The sequence below is a fragment of the Rhinichthys klamathensis genome, unplaced genomic scaffold, assembly GCF_029890125.1.
Source record: "Rhinichthys klamathensis goyatoka isolate OS25496 unplaced genomic scaffold, OSU_Roscu_1.1 h1tg000092l_1, whole genome shotgun sequence".
NCBI classification, from domain to species: Eukaryota; Metazoa; Chordata; class Actinopteri; order Cypriniformes; family Leuciscidae; genus Rhinichthys; species Rhinichthys klamathensis.
Genome location: NW_026606631.1, coordinates 3,424,019 through 3,444,665, shown reverse-complemented (window position 1 = coordinate 3,444,665; position 20,647 = coordinate 3,424,019). Strand labels below are relative to the sequence as shown.

Genomic DNA, 20,647 nt, shown 5'->3' with positions numbered 1-20,647 from the left:
GATTCAGTGACTCATAAAGACTTCACTTTTTTCACTACTGGATGAATCAGTGTTTTTTCAAACAAATCTCTTTAATGAATGATTCAATGACAAATACATTTTTTAACAGTCACTTGTCGCCACCTTGTAGCCTAGAAATCTAGGCGCACCCAAGCGGCAGCAAAAATTAGTTTGCAGCAAAGTGTGGTCTAGCAACTCTCCATAGACTTTTGAGCTGGAAAAACCAAAAACTGGTCCGCCCAATCAGATCGTGTAGAGTTGGTGGGCGGGCTTAACATAATGACGGCAGAGTTATGACGGTTCCGCGTGATTTCCATAGGTGATTTCCCTCTGCTTGAAAACAAAGAAGATGCTGCTGGCGAACAGCGGTCTTTCGAATCGGCTTTGCCCGCAACTCTGGATGACTTGGAGTTAAGAGAACGTCACTTAAGTCATTCCTAAAAAAGGAAGATGTGTTCAGAGTTTTGACGACCGGATACGGCAAAAGTTTAATATACCAACTAGCTGGTTCACTGGTGGAAAAACGCATGGGACTCACTCAGCCACAGCCGTTCGTTGCTCTGGTTGGTTGTAGCGCTATCCAATTGCGTGCCAAGGGATATTGAAAGACAACCGTTTATCCCACCCCTCGGATTGAGGAATGCCAATTGTGAGTTCCCAGACCTAACATCTTGATGTAGGTCTGGCTTGCCAGGCTAGCCACCTTGTGGAGTAACGATGAAATCAATACAATTATTATTTGAGGTGTTAAATTACTTTATCAGTGTTTTCATCTGAACTATAAAGTTGTATTCCCAGTAGTTCTGTGAGTTTGAATTAGTGTAAGATAAATGATACATGTAGTTGAAATGACAAGCTGTTTCATACCAACTACTCTCTCAGCAGCAAGACGAATGCATATTTGAATGTTCACTGTGATTGTACTTGTCAAAGGTTAAATAGACAGCCGAATCGTTTTCATTTAGGAATCAAAGTGTGGGGGTGTTTGAATTGAAATTCAACTCATGCTGGTGTGTTGCTGAAATCTGGTCATAGTCTTAATTTATTAAAGTTACAAAAGTTATTCAGTCAAGAGCCTGTGATTTTCTCTTTGTCTTTTGTTGTTTAACATTACAGACTACAGCAGGATTATAAGGACGCTGACGAATGCACAGATCTAATATACTGTTCCACGTGTTTTCTTTCTCAACTGTTTACATCCACTTAAGAGACATAAATGACTGTTTATGAGGATACTCACAGACAGGCATTTTGGCACATAAGTGTGTTTGTATTTGACTGTTCAAGCCCAATAAGACACCAAAAAGAACTGTTTAGTACTCGCGCTCATTCAGTACTATGAGCAGTACTCTGAGTACAGACAGCGTGTGTATCGAAAGGAGTTCTCTTTAGATGCTAAGTGACTGAAGGTTTTATAATCACTTGTTTTAAAACTGCAAGGCTTAAAAACGCATTTGCGTAAACATAACTGCGATAGAGCAAAATAATCCAAAATCTCAAACAGTTGACAAATTTCTACTAGTCTATCGTCTTTACCAGTATATCACCCACCCCATGGCCGTAGCCAGCTATGAGGTCACCGAGGTCCGGACCTCGGTTATTTTTTTACATTCCAATTTTTTTTTTTTTTTTTTTTTAAGCTCTCTGAGTGATTAATTAGCTGTTTAAAACACCTCAGATGAGTTTTTGCAATTCATTTTGCTGCGAGAATCTAGCGCGCTGTGAACGGGGCTTGAGAGCGCGTTGTGAGCTATGCTTGTGAGTAAGGGCGCGGGTGCCAGATCCTACCAGATCCACCTAATGGAAAGGTGGCAGTATTGTCTTCTGGACTTGTTTTTCTGATTTAATGTCACACTTTAGGAAGTTATTAAAGTGGAAAGTTGCATTTTAGTGTTCGTGATATATTAATCTTAATTCCAAAACTCAAGCATTGAACTTATTTCGGATTATTATTATTATTACTTTTTTTGCTTCTTTTTCGTAGCAATATCTGGCAACATTTCACTACCGGCATTAATAAAAAAAAAAGCTTACAAACAAACTGTAATTGCTGACAGGAAGATTCCAGATTCGGTAAGACAAGGCAATGATCATCGTGATTATCTGTTAATAATGTATAACCCTATCAAAAATAATAGCAATGATCTGTATGTTACAGAATTTTATATGCCAAATACTGGCCAGCAGGAAGACGGCTGAAGCTGTTTAGTTAACCTTTCACAAAGTCATCATAAAAACATTAATTAAAGCAGTGTTTCTCAACTGGTGGGTCGCAAAAAGGTTTTGAGTGGGTCACGGAGTGTGCAGTCAAAGAAACAACAAACGCAATTCTGTTTTTCTGCCGGTAGACTTTTTTTGTGAAAGACGTGAAAGCGGTTGACTGTTCTTTCAGGGCCTGAGAAAAACGTCCTCATTTAGTACCTACGGTCAGATGAGATGTTTTCAATGTCAAGTTTTATGTTAGTGTAATTATTCTAACGTTATTTTTTATAACTTGTCACAAAATAAAAAGTCTCTCACCTAAAAAACCCGAACTTTCTTGTCCTGACATACTGTGCTTGTTGCGCGCACTCTTCAATTACACGCGCATATGCGGGAGCGCGCGTATGTCACTTCATTATAAAGAAAAGAAAAGAAAATAAACTACAAGCATGATCAGATGCAACATCATATTCGTAGTTTGATGTAAAATAGTAAATCATTAAAAATACAAAATCAAAAAGTGCCAATAAATGATCTAACTTCATGCATTCGCTTAGAATGACATGCAGGTGTGTTCATTCAATGTTCGCGCTATTCATCAGGATCAGTGGTCAGGTTCAACAGCTCATGTTAATATTGTGTATTTACCATGGTAACAGTTGTTTGTTTAACTACAAAATGCCACTTTTTTGTCACCGTGTATTTGTAGGCCTACTATATTTCTAAATGTAAAAAACATATTAACAAAACTATTTTGGAACTGCTATTACTAGCCTTACCAAATACCTTATATCTCATACACTCTAAAAAATGCTGGGTTTTTCAACCCAAATTTGGGTCAAATATGAACAAACCCAAATGTTGGGTAAAAAATTTAGATTTTTACAGTTGAAAGTGAAAGTTGAAGTTGGGTTAAAATTGTAAATTACATTTTAACCCAACATTTGGGTTTGTCCATATTTGACCCAAATTTGGGTTGAAACAACCCAGCATTTTTTAGAGTGTACATACTCATCAGTATGTGTCATTATTATATACAGTATGTGTATATATATATATATATATATATATATATATATATATGTCAAATTCTTTTAAGCAAAAAAGGGTTGCAGCTTAATGTCCATGGGGAAATGTGGGTCCAATCGCGTAACCACTTGAGAACCACTGCGTTAGAGCACAGACAAAGTTATTATTACTTATCCTTATAGCAATGTTTATTATGGAAATCTATTACAGTAAGCAGTATTGTTACATTACAAATTGTGATGCAATAAAGGTCTAATTTGACAATGTTTATCCTCCAAAACAGACAGAACAGAGAGAGTGTAGAATGGCAAAAAGGTTCCGGCAAAATACATTAGATGTTTTTCTTAAAAAAAAGCCTAAATTGAAATATCAGGATGATGAATATGAGGACAGAGAGAAGAGCAAAAGAGAGGAAGAGGATAGAGATCAGAAGGAGACAAAAAAGAGCAACAGAGAGGAGGATAGAGATCAAAACGAGATGGAGGAGAGCAACAGAGAGGAAGAGGATATAGATGAGAGGGAGCTAAAAGAGAGCAACAGAGAGGAAGAGGATATAGATGAGGAGACAAAAGAGAACAACAGAGAGGAAGATAGAGATCGAAACAAGATGGAGGAGAGCAGCAGAGAGGAAGAGTATAGAGATGAGGAGACAAAAGAGAACAACAGAGAGGAAGATAGAGATCGAAACAAGATGGAGGAGAGCAACAGAGAGGAAGAGGATAGAGATGAGAAGGAGGACAGAGAGCAGAGGAACTTAGATGAGGATGACATTAGTGATGAACAGGGCAGCGAGAACACTGAAGATGGGACTCTACATCCCTTTGACCCTGTGAGAATAAAGAATAAAATAATTAAGGAGGAGAGACTCACAGATGGAGATAAAGCCTGTTTGCTCCAAAATAGATGGATACCACCAGAGCAACATATCTATCCCTATCGTACATTTGGCGCAAAACAACTAAGATACAATGTCCAGTGGGAGAAAAAGTACGAATGGCTTCGCTACTCACCATTTGAGGATTCAGCATATTGTGCTCATTGCCTCAGCTTTAATAAGTTAAAGGGCTCAAACTTTAGTTTTCTTACGAAGGGCTTCACTGACTGGAAGAATGCTGTGGGTGAAAAGAGAGGAATCATCCCAAGACACTGTTTAACAGAAGGACACAGAAAATCCACAGAAAAGGCAGAAAACTTCCTTTCTGTTATCCAAAAAAAGAGAAAGGATATTAGTTCAATTATCAGCCAGAAGTATGAAGAAAAGGTCATTGCAAATCGTAACAGTCTTCTATCTATTATTGACATAATTGTGTGTCTTGGCCAGCGAAATATTGCATTCCGCGGGAGCTGGGAAGGGGACAGTGAGAATGGAAACTTTAACCACTTCATTAACTGGAAAGCACAATTTGATGTGGCCTTAAAGCAACACATGCAGACTGCACCCAAAAATGCAATATACCTTTCACCCGCAATTCAGAATGAGCTTATTGAATGTTGTGCAGAGGAAATCAGAGGGACCCTAATCAAAAGGATACAGGCAGCCAGGTACTTCACTGTATTAGCCGATGAGTCCTTGGATATAAGTGGGACTGAACAGATGTCCATATGTGTCCGTTACGTCAATGAGGAGGAAGAAAACCTAGAGATAAAGGAGGATTTTCTCGGTTTCTGTCCCTTGCCCAAACAAGATGCAGCAACAATAACCTCAGCCATTCTCAATCAGCTGACAAAGTGGGGTCTTCAGACAACTTTCCTAAGGGGTCAGGGCTATGATGGGGCCTCTACAATGAGTGGCAAAGTGAGTGGGGTACAAAAGAGAATCAAGGAACTGTACCCCAGGGCAGTGTACACCCATTGTAGGAGCCATGCACTTAATTTGGTTGTGGTGCATGGTTGTTCTGATCTTCCTTTAGTGAGAAACACAATGTCCATCATAGAAAAAATTGCCGTGTTCTTCTCAGCCACAGGGGCCAGGAAAGATGCCCTGCGGGCAGAGAGTACAAGAGAAGGGCAACCAAGAACAGCAGGGATCCCACTTATGTCAGACACTAGATGGGGTAGCAGAGCAAACACACTGAGTGCTTTTGTGGAGAAGTTCACTTCTATACATTCTGTGTTGGAGACCATGGAGGCAGAAGTAACTACCACCTCTGGAAAGGCCAGTACTCTCCGGCATAGTATTGGGACATTTGAGACCATCATTACAGCTGTAATAGCCAACAAAGTGCTGGGTTATATGCTACCTCTAACCAAACAGCTGCAGTCTACCAACTTGGACATCATCACAGCATACGAGGAGGCAAGAAATGTACGGCAAGTCATAGCCAACCAAAGAAATGAGCAAGGATTCAGTCCATGTTTTCAAAAAGCCACAGCATTGGCCAATTCAGTTGATGTGGTCCCAGCAAAGCGTAGAGTGTCTGTAAAACAGAATTACAGACCAAACATATCCACAGAGTCAGTGGAACACCACTATCGGGTGAATCTCTTCTATCCCTTCATAGATCACATAACCAGTGAGCTGGATGAGAGATTCTCTGAAAGTAATGAGCCTGCATTACTAGCAGCTTACCTGGTACCAAACGCTTTGAAGAAGCTCACAGAAGAAAGAGAGAAAAGACTGGTAAAGTGGTACCATGAGGACCTACCTTACCCAAACACAGCAGAGCAGGAAATAGAATGCTGGAGGCACAAGTTTCTCTCTGTAGATGGGGTGCTGCCTGCATCAGCATTGGAAACTCTGAAAATCACACAGATGGCCTTCTTCCCCAACATCCAGTGCATGCTGAAAATTTTTCTTACACTTCCTGTGACAACATGCGAATGTGAAAGATCATTCTCTGCAATGCGAAGGCTCAAAACATGGCTGAGATCTTCCATGTCTAGTGAAAGGCTCACAGGACTGGCGTTGATGCATGTTCATCAAAAAATTAAGCTGGACAAGGAGAGAGTCCTTAGACGATGGGATGCCTCTGGCCACAGGAGGATTCAGCTAGCCTTCAATGGAAAGGTAATGCATGTTATGTAGAGTATAGTCATCCAACATTCATTTCCCTTTTGCTTTTGCACTGATTATAAACTATATGTCTGAAGTCTGAATCTGTCTTTTTTATTTTGTCATTTCAGTGAGCCAAGGATTGAAGAGTAGTACACACACACACACACACACACACACACAAGCTATAGCAAATAGCCTGTAAATAGTTTGTAACATGACTGTAAAATGTAAAACATTATATTGAATAAAAAAAATATTTCACAAACATCTACATGTCTGTCTATTTTAAAGTTTAGGTTATATGGAGTGTATGAGTTGCATTTGTGGATGTTATTATAGCACAATGCTTTACACCTCACCCCGGACCTCACTAATTTTCAAACCCTGGTTACGGCCTTGACCCACCCCTAGCTAGTTTAAAATGATAAAGGTTTCAAACTGCTGTATAGTACAATGTTGTTACATGTCCGCCGATCACTAAATGTAATGTTTAATTCAGTGAATAAAGTCATCTTGGTTTTGCATTTATTTATTTTGTGTAAAAATGTCTCTTAAGATTAAATAAGTAAGCTGTCATAAAGGTAAAATTAAGAGCTTTTCATTGTGAAATGCAGTACTCTACAAAATACACTCTGGCAAATGAAGCAGTAGGTGGTCCAGTAATAACATACTAATCATACTACACACTCAGGGTCCGAAATTAACACCCGCCAAGCGCCAAATGCGGGTAGATTTTCCGTTTGGCGAGTATATCTCAAAAGGCTATCCGCCCCACTGGCGGGTGAATGTTCATACCAAAATAGTAATGTAATTAGTTAACGTTAACGAGTCCTCTTATCGATGCTCCTGCTCCAAAGCGAATTTTTATCCCGCCATAGTCTTATTTGATCGGTGAGTAATGTAGACGACAGTAGTGCGTGTGACAGGGCGCAACTGAGGAACGAGCAGAGAGAGAGAGCCCCGGTCGCGCGCGCGCGCACTTTTTCTCTTCGGAGCTAAGCGAAAGTATAAACAAGGCTTCACCGTCTCCGTCCTAAGCGCTGTCTTGCTCTCTCTCCTTGTCACATATTAATCAAAATAAATCGACACGATGGTAAAAGGTCAGGAGACTAAAGTTTCATGTGGAGCATTCGGATATGTTTTTTCCTGAATTACTGCTGGGTGTGAATTGTGCTAAAATACCTTATCTTCTCTGAAAATCGTTCCGCACATTCAGCTGACATAAACCACACTTTAAATAAACGAAAAAAACCTATCCAGTGATGAAAAGTTTTCTGTATTGACACAAATCTTGAGGGATGTCCAGCTGCCGGGATAATCACACAACGCATGATTAACATCCGACAATGACACGTCCAATTCGCGAACTAATGACTCCTTTGAACCGATTCATTTTAATGAATGGTTAAAACAACTGATATTTCCAGTCCTTCAGTTACTAATCGGATCAGTCAGAGTGAATGGAGTAAAAAAAAAAAATAGGCAGAGTAAAACTAAATTTTTTTTTTTAAATAATTATAATATATTATTATTGCATATATTTTATTAAATATACAATTAATACATTTCATTTGTACAGAACTATTTTCATAGGCACCACCACAAAAATATTATTTTAATGTGTGTAAATTGTGTAATGGGTGTGTAAATAAAAGTAAAAATGGAAAATAATAGACCAGAAATATGACAAAAAAAATTAAATATAGCCTATATATAAATTAATGTATATGTGACACAAAAAGGCTGTTTATTATTTTGGCCGGTACAAAATATGCTTGGCTGGTGGATTTTTTAATCTACCAGTCCCCGTGGCAGGTGAGTCAAAAAGTTAATTTCGGACCCTGTACACACTATTTGCTTTCAAACATAGTTACACAAGTGCTTATTGTCACCTGTAACGCCTGTGGATTCCTTGCATTCACATGCCTGGAAGTTAGCCCGAGTAAAGTCCTTCAATTGATCATCATATCAGCTATCTGAAATGCAGTACGCCCTAAATTCCCAAACAAATTAGGAGTTTTGTAGAGCACTTGATTTACCTTAGCTGTGTGTGTCCTTGAATCAATGTCGGCATTTCATTCTTCCCTTTCTATTCTGTCTTCAATCAATCCTTTAGGCGTAACGGTACCTATTTCTCTGTGTTATAATTGGACTGGATGACAGCCATATTTGAAGCCAACAGATGAAAGCATCTTTTGACAATGGAGTGTCTAGCCTGTGACATGACTTGAATGAGGAAGAGATTGCTGTGCACATACACGGGTACGAACACACAAAAACTACACACGTGAAATAAAATAAATTGCCCATAGTACAGTTGTTGAGGGAAGTCTGTGGGAATACACTTGAGAAATACAATCCATTACTATTCCCTGCATTAAGAATGAGGCTGCACTGCATACCAAAAGACATGTGCAGTAATTTTTTAGGTAATCACAAAATATCATTGGTATGGCTAAAAAAGGGGATACAATCCTCCCATTTTTAAGGCATAAAAAAATGAGAATACAATCCCAAACACTAGGACTGTCAAATTGACAAAAAAAATACATACATAATTGAATTACATCTGCTGAATAATCTGTCAAAGTAGTCACAAATAATTCACATATTAAAGGTGCAGTATATAATATTGACAGCTAGTGGTTGAAATTGGTACTGCGGTCCAAATTCTAAATATTGGAGAGAGTTGTTTCCCCCAACACTTCATCCTCAGACTTGACTAAGATTGAGAATAAAGTTATAATTACGAGAATAAAAGAAAGTGAAAAAAGAAAGAACCAAACCTAACATTTCTTGTCATAAACACAATTTGCTGCCAAAACAATGAAACTTTCCTCACAACTTTAATCTTAATTCTACAACTTATGAATTTATTCTTAAAACATGAATATGTTATTCTTTATTTAACGTGTTACTAAAATGTGAATATTCCAGTGTACGCCACAAATAGATTTCAGTGCTTCACATTCATTAACTAGACTGTGGCGGCACGAAAATATGTTTAAACTTCTCATAATAACATAAAAGGTCTTTAATGTCATGTTTTGCACCATTGCTGTCTAACAAACTAAAATCGAAAGCGCGATAAGGCTTTGTGTCCTTCTCACTCTGCGCTGCGTAAAGAGAAGTGCGCATTTCACTCACGCCATCAGCACATGATCAGCTCCGCGTCTCAGTTCACAGTGAATGAATGCAGTGAACTACATCTGTGCATGTGCTGAGTTTAGTGTGCATTTGGGAACGCAGTTACGCATTATTTTCACATTTGCATAGTTGGCGATTACAGCATTTTACTAGATTTATAATGAGACGCGTTTGTAAACTTGTTTTACGCCAAAATAAAATATCACAGGTTTATCCCATTTCTATATCCTTATGTACAGAAATTAGAACAAAACGAATTATGAAAGTTTAATTTATTTTTCAGTGGATTTGTTTTACAATACATGGCTATTATGGTCATATGAATTAATAATATTATATTAGTAGTAGGGGTGGAACGGAACACAGAAGTCACGGTTCGGTTCATACCTCGGTTCAGACATCACGGTTCGGTACGATTTCGGTACAATGGAGGGAAAAGCAAAACAAAAATGCAGAAGGCATTGTATTTTTTAAATAAGTTTTATTAATAAAGGCATAGAACCAGTTTATTTGTAGTGCACTAACAATAGTTTATATAATTAGTTTATTAATTAAATTAATAAAAAGACAAAAAGACCTTGCGATATGTTTGGTAATTGTACCTGAATTAATTTAAAATTATTTTGCTATATCTCAGATCAAAATATTTGTTTTTCCTTAATTTTAATTAACATTATTAATTGACAATGTAACATTATTCTCTTCTGAATTATAAATAATTGATTTCTGTATAAAATAATACTACCATTAAAAACACATTCGATTTTCTTTTTTTAATCAATGTAGAGTGTGTAAGATTAGTGCTCCGAGGACAAGAAATGAAAACCAATGCAATATGATGAATGTCCAAAAGGAACACACAGACTGTTTTGAAATGGAGTTGGATAAATATGTTTTGCTTTTAAAACAGTGTGTGTGTGTGTGTGTGTGTGTGTGTGTGTGTGTGTGTGTGTGTGTGTGTGTGTGTGTGTGTGTGTGTGTGTGTGATTTTGGTTGGGTGACAGTTGTAGGTTACAGTTTGACAAGAGTTTACAGTGTGCACAATGTTGTGTTTTATTGCGAGTGTACACAAATATAAGTAAACACTTTGCAGGTTTAATGATTTGAACAAAATGACGGAGTATGTTTTTTATGTTTCCACTAGTGTTGTCACGATACCAAAATTATTGTTTCGATACCAATACCAAGTCAAGAATTGCGATTTCGATACTTTTTCGATACTTTTCCTGAAAAGGGAGAAACACTCAAATATCATTGCTGTGCTTTATTTTAAAACTGGGACAACATTCTAATCATATAACACACTAATAAATGAACATATGAACAGCATATAGGCTATATTAACCATTTGAACAAAATATGAAATATGAAAAATATAAAAAATAAATTCGAGCAATGACATTCAAGGTAAAAAAATAAATAAATATAGCAGCATTATCTCAGTTATCATAAGAAACATAAGATTTTATCAATATCAATGCCACTGACGATTCTGCTTATCGATCCGATTCTTTAACGATTCTCTTATCGATTCCTGATAGCACTGTGTGGAAAAAAGTAGTCAAGGGGGGGGGGGGGGGTTTAACATACATATTCACACATACATATACATACATATACACACACACATATGTTAAATAATTTTATAAAAATTATAAATGCCAATGGACCTAATACTAGGCTGCTTATTTTTTTATTAATTATTAAGATGAAAGTGTTAAGCATGAACGAATGAAATACATAAATCAAATAAATACCTTCACCCTCATCTTCTCTTATTGTCAATTATTTTACATATTGAATTAAGATGTACAGTAAGATCCAAGCTAAAAAAAATAACTAATTCATAATTGGGGGGGGGGGGGGGGGGGGGTCTTCAGAATCATTTCAGACAGTCTTCTTAATGTGAAAACAGAGCCATTATGCGTCAACAAAAGTGCCATGATGGTTTGATTGTTGATTTTCCAAACAGATTCTATGTATTTCAGACGCGTCACATCCATAACAGGGGTTTTGTCACATCCATAACGCTGGTTTTTCCTCATAATACACTTCATAAAAATATATATATTTTAAACATTGATATTTTTATGTTCAGCTAAGACCCCTTCATCATGTGGATAGCAATATTTATACATTGGATTTAAAAGTTCACAGACTTTAAAGGAAATCGAACAGTATACCAAAAACTCTGTCATTTCCCGTCACATCCATAACGCATGCATATTTTCCTTTTTTGGGGGTGCTTAAATATATTTTAGAAAAACATATTTTGCCTGTCAATTCCCCAGATTGGGTGCTCTGAGAATATGCATTTCCAATTTAAATATTGTAAGAAGTTTTTTTTTTCTGAGACATTTCACCTGTCATTATGAGTTCAAATGTCACATCCATAACGCTGGAATTACCCTTTAGGTCTATCCGCGACGTCCGTTGGTGACGCCCCTCTGGAAATGATTAGTCTATGACGCTTTGCCAGACCATAACTCAGTTACAACTGAGAATGGTCTGGTTTTAACCAGGCTAGGACAGAGGACCACCCACCACAGTTTAACAAAAGTCCTGTGGAAAACGCTGTATTCTAAGCTAGATTGACGTTTCGCATTTTTTTCAAGCATCTTGATAATGGGCGCAGCAGCATTAAGACGTGTGTCTTTATAAAACAGTCCAACTGTTAAAACCGATCTTGTGTGAACAGCTCTACTCATTATGTGATGCCTGATCTCGGTATGTGTGCTTTGTCTGTAATAGTGTATAGGTCATGGCTAAATGTGTTAATTTAGCCTGCTTTTTAAATGGTAAATGAATTGCACTAAATGAACACTAAATTGATAGCTCTTCCAAAATCAACCTTTTAGACCACAGTTGAGCAATAGTCTATACGCGTGTTTGCAGTCAGTGTTGTCGCTAAGGTAACCACCAGTACCCACAAATACACTCTCCTCTCGCTGTCACTTGTATTAAAAGCATAATTTTTCCTCATGAGGGAACATTGGCGGATACACACTCTGGCTCTGCCCCCACTAGCCTTTCAGTTGAGTAAACATGATGCAGCTACTAATTTATACATTCAGCCTAGTGCACTGCTACACGGTGGTCTCCATGGATAGATCCCCTCATGAACAATTAGTGGCAAAACTGTGGCAGAATCCATCCATTTATAGGAGCTTATGAATTACAAATTCAGAAGCTAATGATTGAAACTTTAGGTCCCGTGATTTGTATCCTCATTTTACCTCTTTAATTTGTATTCACTTGAGTTAATCAGTTGAAAGCAATAGAAACAAATGAAGGATCTATGTGAATTTTAAGTAGCCTGTTGGCATTTTGAGGGACAACAAACAAAATGGCGAAACAAAAACTAGCCTATTGTTTTCATGATCTTTAAAATTTCTTTTTCTGAAATGAATACCTGCAATGCGCTTTAGCCGGTGAGATTGGCTCAATGTTCAAATTCAGACTTGTTTTTAAAGTCCTTGATACATTGTAGGTGACAATTGTATGTGGATTTATGCAGTAGTCAGCAGCACCATCCACAATTTACACATTAAAATAAATGTGTATTATATTTCCAATAACCTTTTTTGAGGCTGAACCTGTAGTGGGAACTCATTACCATATCCTGCATTGTGACAACTTTTGCATTGCAAAAATGTAACATTGTGGCTATGCAATTTATAATAATGTGCATATTGTTTTGAGAAAACCAGAACTTCTTAAAACTGACCTGGAGGAAACCAATAAAACAGAGCTGTGTGTTGGATTCTCTAACACAGAACAGGTTTTATAGAAACAATATTTGCATTATTATTCCAGTCACTTAGCTCAGGTCACAAGAATGTCACAAGATGATGGAAATGTTTGTGAAGAACTAATTTGTCTCAAGGATTTGGTGTCCTTCAGGTATTTACCTCAGTAACTGCAGCTGATTTATCTTATTAGCTCTTGTCTTACCAAATGCATAATTAGTTGCATCAGTGGTTTCAGAAACTGGCTGACGGAAATATATCTGAAATCATGAATTACAGTATTCGTAAGGGGTGTAAGAAAAAAAATCGATGCACGTAAATATCGATTCTCAAAAACACTGTATCGATATTTATTTCTTTGTTGACATCCGAGATTCGTGCCAGTGGTTTTGTCTTCGGTTTAAACCTGACTGCTAGATGGCAGTGTTACCTCAGAACGTAAACTGTGACGCGGAGTAGCGCAAGGGTGCATCTTTAGCATTAGCATGAGCAAACCCAGCTCACAAGACGGTAGAATTATGCAGGTGGGGTGACAAATCAGGTTCTCCCTCGAAATTGGGTCTCTGTTAGGACTCAAAGCTATCCCATTGGCTCAAATTACGTTTAATAGGTACTCTCTAAAGAGAAGTTACGGTAAAGTTACCGTCTGATTACAATTCCTACAAAATCATGTTGTTATAAATACTGTTTGAACTGTGTTATAATGACCATTAAAGGGATGGTCACAAGCCCAAACCCGCAAGACCTTCGTTCATCTTCAGAACACAAATGATGAAATCTGAGCTTTCTGACCCCCCCATAGACTGCAATGTAATCACCACTTTTATGGCCCAGACAGATGTCTATACTATCTTTCTGGACCTTGAAAGTGGTAATAACGTTGCAGCCTATGTGGAAAGAAAAAATATCTTCATTTGTGTTCCGAAGATGAACGAACGTCCTACGGGTTTGGAACGACATGAGGGTGAGAAATTAATGACAGAAATTTTATTTTTGGGTGAACAAACTCTTTAATGTCTGTATTAGTTAGCTTATGTACTATCTTAGCATACAGATACCCAATTAGTCTGATAGCTTAGTTTATACATGCATTTGCACTGACCCTACATGTATTCACAATCATCTTTAATGTAATAACGTGTTAATTTAAGTCAAGTCACCTTCATTTATAAAGCGCTTTTAACAAGATTGTTTAAAAGCAGCTTTACAGTGATAATAAGAAAATTACAGTAACAGATTGTTTTGGCTTTACAGCAACTCTAGAATATAGTTATTGTCCAGCTAAAGCTAGTTTTGATTCAGTGTTACAGACTAAGTCGTGGCGGTGCGCCACAGAATCAACACCGGCCGCCACATATTGTGTTTCGTTATTAATTAATTTTTCACGCAGCGTATTCGTTCAGCTGCATTTCCTTTCCCTGCTCTCCCTCCGTCTATCTGTCACTCACGTCAAACACAGCCCCTCCCATCCATGCACACCGCATCTGTCTCCATGAAAACGAGATCATCCCTGGAAGCGTGGAAGCTTGGCCTATTTGGTGCAGAGAAGACGGCTGGCGAAATTCACAAGTTCACGAAAGGTTGGTATCTCGTGAACACCTTTACACAATCACACATTAAAAAGTGCTATAAAAATATTTTATATTCTGAATACAATGTTGTCAGTGTGTTGATGTTGGAGTCCCGACCCGACTCTAAGTAAACAAGCGATTGCACCTTCTTTAGAAAGTTAACTAGTCGCAAGTTTGCGGTTAAATGCAGTTGGGTTGTCGAGGTCAAAACACTATAGCAGCTGTGAATCAAATAAACTTATTATAAATAATGTTTTGTCATTTTTTTTTACTCTTACACTGAATGATGGCTGCTTTAATCCAGATGAGTCTTGAAAAGCATTATAAAGAGAACACTATGGTAATAAATTGTTGTGAATAAATTAGTTTAGTTGCCAGGTTTTTTTGCCAGGCACGTACACAACAGGAGTCACACATTCTGAAGAGTGCGCATCTGAGGCGGCATTGGTGACACGTTGTCGTTATATTTGATTGATCATTTAATTAAATAATTATTTAATAATCACATTGCCTCAGTTTACAATCCTACTAGCCCTTTATTTAGACTAAAAACCCTTTTCATTCATTTGGTGAAGAACATGCGTTTTGAGCAGCATTTGCACACCCTGTCATGCTGTTGTCTATATGCCACTGCAGTGGACACATACTGCAGTATTAAGGCTAATGAATAATCGATTAATTGATATCATAATAAAATCACAATAGGACCTCTTAAAATAGCACACCCATCTGTCAAAGCACGACAGTGCAAGGTGCAGTAACGCTAATGCTTTTGTTTGAAGCGCCTATAAATATAAAGCACTCTCATGTTTAGGTATACTAAAGAATCCTGCAAGCATTATTTTCCCTTTACTTGGATTGCACAAAATAGTGATAAGTGATTTAAATGCAAATGCAGATCCCATATGCATATGGTCGTGAGTTCTTTATGACAGTTTTTCTAAAATTAGATTCTCTTCCTAAAGAAAAAGCAATATATCGCCTTTCTTACAGTATCACAATGTATAGAATCATAACCCCTGTATCGTGGTACGTATAGCATCACCAGATTCTTGCCGATTCACAGCCCTAGTATTTGTATGGCATATTGAGACTACATCAGTAATGACAGGCATTCTCGTGAGATTATTGAATCCTCTCATATGAAGCAAACACTGCTTTTCCTCTGAGGCATATGGGAAAGATTTATAGATCTCAACTTGACAACTTGAACTGGCTAAAAATAAGAAAATAGGGATGCACTGATATAAAAATTGTTCGAAAAGCATGTGATTCTCAGATTAATTGCAAAGTTTAACCATCATAGAGCAAAATTGTATCATTGCACGTGTTTTAGGTTCTGTCCGTTTTTATACATTCAAGTTTTCTGCGCGCACACACAGAGCAGCAGAAACGGCACGCGGACATCAAATTCTGTTCTCTTTCGCGTCCATTTGTGCTTGAACTGGCACATACACTTACAATGATGATAAAATGCCCGTCTCAGTGAGTATCCTCATAAGCACAGTCACATATGGCTTACGCGAATGATTGAGAAAGAAAACGGATGCATATCAGATTGGATCCGTGCATTCGCTCTTAAAGTGACAGTAGCCTAATAAACCTGCTGCTGTCTGAGTCATTAATCTAAATCAAACAACAAAATACAAAGAGAAAATTACGTTTGTAGCTTTAACAAAGATTAATTATGTAATTTATACAGTTAAGACTATGCAGTGTTATTTTACATTTGATTATTCAATTTCTGTACCTGAATACTGTTAAACTTACCTGAAAAAACAAAGCACTGTTTATTTCTTTTGTAACTTTCTTCTATTGTAATTATCTATGCTTGTAATTTGTTTATTATTTTCTATGCGGATTCACTCCCCTACAAAACCACCCCAATCGTTCTAGAATGATTCATTCTTACCAAATAGAGCTATTCAAGTAATCTGGTGAAATTGGTTTCACAATATCACAGAAAAACTAAATATTGCAATGTCAGTTTTTTCCAATATCGTGCAGCAAATTCTGATGGATAAAAAAAAGTTACCATTATTTTCTTGATAAATATCCTGTTTCCTTCAGAAATGCATCACAATATGGAAGTAAAATGGGGGGTTTCTAAAAACAACTGCATATAGCATTCAAGTTTCAGATCAGTTTGATTTGTTTTCTTAAGGTTTTTACTTTAAACATCATTACTTCAGTCTTCAGTGTCACATGATCCTTCAGAAATCATTCTAATATGCTGATTTGCTGCTCAAAAAACATTTCTTATTATTATCAATATGTTTGTGAATTGTCTTTTATTTCAATATTCGAAGATGAATAGAATGTTCAAAAGAACAGTATTTATTTGAAATGGAAATATTTTGTAACATTATAAATGTCTTTACTGTCACTTTTGATAAATATAAAGCATTATATAAAGCATGAGTCATGAGATTGGGTTCACAAGAACGAGACTAGATTTTTGCACAGTATTTTTAAGAAATCCTCAATGACAAAATTCATGGCTGGAAAAATAGTCTGCAGGTGCATTTTGAAATGTTTTAACTAATCATCTTGTAATGAATATCATGTCAGTTCTACTTTGAGTATGAATTATCATATGCATTGAAAGGCAACAATATAAAAGTACTGTAAAAGGTTTTGCCACAAACTCAACTGACTGGCTTCTCTCCTGTATGATTTCACATGAGTCTCTTCAGAACTTACTGCACATGATTTATGAGCTTCCAGAATATGTTACATCCTAACTGAACTCCTTTCCACAAATTGAACATAGAAATAAAAACAGTATAACAAAAATAAATAACAGTTAATAACCATTTTTTATTAGTCTTAAGAGCAAACAATAAGTGCAGCCATAATCAAAGTACTCTCTCAATATTCAAAGTGCAAACAGAGACCAGAACCAGAGGTGGTTACAACTACACAGCCCAGCCTAAGATAGGTTTGATTTTTTGGGCTATGTATGTAGCCTAATTTGCGCCCATCAGGGAGAGCGCGTTTTACTTTGAATTCGCGATTGCACGTTCTACAAGTTAAGACATTTAGCTTAGGCTATGTTGCGCAAGCTTAGGCTATGTTGCGCAACGAATCCTCCGCCATGGTCTTCTCACTTAACTCGTCACGTGATCAGTGAACTGTGATTCCTGCTGCACTGTGTGCGACTCTGCAGCTAGTGCTGGATGAGCAGACGGTTACAATAGTTTACAACTGAAACAATTAGGGATGCACGATGATATCGGCACAACATCGGTATCGGCCGATAAAAGCTTAAAATGACCATCATCGGCATCGGCCGATATGAATATTTCTGCCGATAGGCTGGCGTGTTTCCTATGCGCACGTGACGACCGTGAACGAAGCATGAGCGCCAGCAACTTAAACTTCCAACTAGGGGTGTGCGTCTCACGCGGTTTTTGATCATGGACGATTAAAATGTCTCCACGATCTGCTTTTGAAGAAAAATCATAGTATCGTGCATTCTATCAGTTCAATTCTGGCGCCTTCATCTCAACATACTGTACAACGCGACGTACATTCACATCACATCACATCACATGTAAACGCAGAGGTAGAGTTACACTCCCAGGACACCGCAATCCAGAAAAGTTCATTATTTGCATGTGCGTCAAAGTCTTGCTAGTTAAACATGTCATTCACGTGCTGATGCGCTGTTCTAACATGCGCTTTTCTGAGCGCGTACACGCGACGCTCACAGGAACTAAAAGCCTGTCACAGCGCCTGCATACTGGACTAATCTTTCGAGTCTTATTGCGCTGATACTGTCAAATACACACAAGGTTTACATAAACAAAGTTGGTTATGTCTAAAGTGAAAGCAAACAGAGAAAATCTGCTTGTCAAATGCGTGTATATTAGACGCGTCGCGTGCAGTTCTTAAAGAGACAGTAATAATATGCTGCCGCTTGTCCTTAAAGAGATACTGCACCCAGAAATAAACATTCTGTCATTATTTACTCACTCTAATGTTGTTCCAAACCTGTATTCATTTCTTTCTTGTGCTTAAATATACTATGGAAGTCACTGAAGTACAGCAACTGTTTGGTTAGCCACATTCTTTAATTAAAATTTTTGGGAGAACTATCCCTTTAATGTTAATAAAACAACAAAACACAGAGGAAATCACTCACTGCTCTTGACTGAGAACTTTAATAAGCTTTTTTTGCACTTAAAAAAAATACAAATATATCGGTATCGGGCAAAATTAGTTTGAAAATATCGGCATATCGAATATCGGCCAAAATCCAATATCGTGCATCTCTAGAAACAATCATTATCCAAATGAAATCAATTGTTTTTATTTATTTAAAAAAAAAAGCAAAACGACAGTGGATGTAAATGTAGCGGTGGCACATTCTATGCTAATTTCACCCTCAAGCTTCATGGCGATATCGCGAGATAGCTTTTAGGGGTGCAACGGATCAAAAAACTCACGGTTCGGATCGTTTCTCGGATCAGCAAAAATAAATTTGACTGGTTGACTTACCGAAACAGGCCAATCAGGATGCTCTCTATTTTACATGCGCACACACGCAAGGTCTCTCGCTCTCTCCCTCTCTGCCGTGCGCGCGCTACACGGTTTGAAGCACAGTATGTTCTGTCTTGCATGCGCGCTCTAGATTCCGGGAGATTTGAACTAATTTGCAGGCATCAGGGAGCTGCTATCAATATGCAGGATTTTTATAGATTAATTTTTTTATGCCAATTCAGCGCAACTCCAAAAAGGAGGACAAAATGAGTGTCCGGCTTGAGGCTGCGGGGGCTCAAGACAGGGGCTAAAATCCGGACTTTAGCCGGACGTATGGCCACCCTACTACACACGTCACGGTTTTATCCACTAACCTCTTTCCTTCATCATTTGACAGGGAAGCCAAAATGCGCCCATACAGGGGATTTAAATGACGCAGGGCGTTCAAGCTCCTCCGTTCGCCATGACCACGCTGTGTGTGGACTGAACATGCGCACAACTTTTTTTTTCATAAATCGATCTGCAGATCACGTGTGTGCCGAACCGAAGATATTGATCCGAATGGATCACGGATCAATGATGATCCGTTGCACCACTAATAGCTTTTCACCTCAACGAGAAATCTCGTCACATTTTAATATCGCGATGATTACTTTCTTTAAGAAAAAAACACCTTACTGACCCTAAACTTCTAAGCAGTGGTGTACAAAATTACTCAAGTTTCCAATTTGGCAACAGTGATACTTCTAAAACTAAACCAAAAGATAACAAATTGAAGTGGGAGGAAATAGGGACAATGAAAACGAGAGAGCAAAAAACAGGCAGCATCTTCACACTCAAATCTCGAGGGACCTCATCCCGGACACAGTCTTGAGACTGACTGGCCTCTGCCTCCATGTTTGTGTGCATCTAAGGCAGCATAAATTTCCCATTTATCGCAGAAAGGGGCGACGAGGGACTGAGGACGAGCAGCCACCGGTCAGAGTCGCCGGCCTTTGGATTGATGAACTGATGGTGACGGATGAGGGTACTAAAGAGCTGGATGTCACTCCTGTTACCAGCCAGGAACCAGTATGAATCACCCATATGAGGCTGTACGGAGCAAGAGAAAGATGCAGAGGCCAGCCCTTCCCCCCTCGGGCACACAAATACAATGAAACGCACACACAAACTCGTCATGACTTCCACAAAGCAGCAGAGCAGAACTATCATACAAAACAATGAGGTTTAAAAGAGAAGACACCAACTACCAGACAATCATCATTCTGGTCTGAGTGAAATGATGGTGATGGGACTTATAGTTATGTTGGTGCTGTTTTGAAGTGTTCTGACATTAGTCGTGATTGACTACTCTAAACAGACGGCAAACATGGGGGAAAGCAGTGCTGTATTTTTAAGGCAATATCTGTAGGGGAGACTGGAATTGGCTGGCACAATTTTCATTCTTCTCTAGTGGAACAAACATTATG

At 38.0% G+C, this 20,647-nt stretch overlaps 1 protein-coding gene across 1 annotated transcript in view; it reads left to right on the top strand.

Moving 5' to 3' along the window:
• The window catches only part of LOC130085980 (uncharacterized), a 150,153-nt gene extending 129,898 nt beyond the window's left edge, over positions 1-20,255 (top strand). Inside the window, exons 4-6 of the mRNA XM_056252057.1 lie at positions 3,605-4,060; positions 4,553-6,006; positions 20,120-20,255. Of these exons, the coding sequence (XP_056108032.1) occupies positions 3,605-4,060; positions 4,553-6,006; positions 20,120-20,255 (2,046 nt within the window). The remainder of the gene's footprint in view (positions 1-3,604; positions 4,061-4,552; positions 6,007-20,119) is intronic.
• Positions 20,256-20,647: the final 392 nt, after the last annotated feature.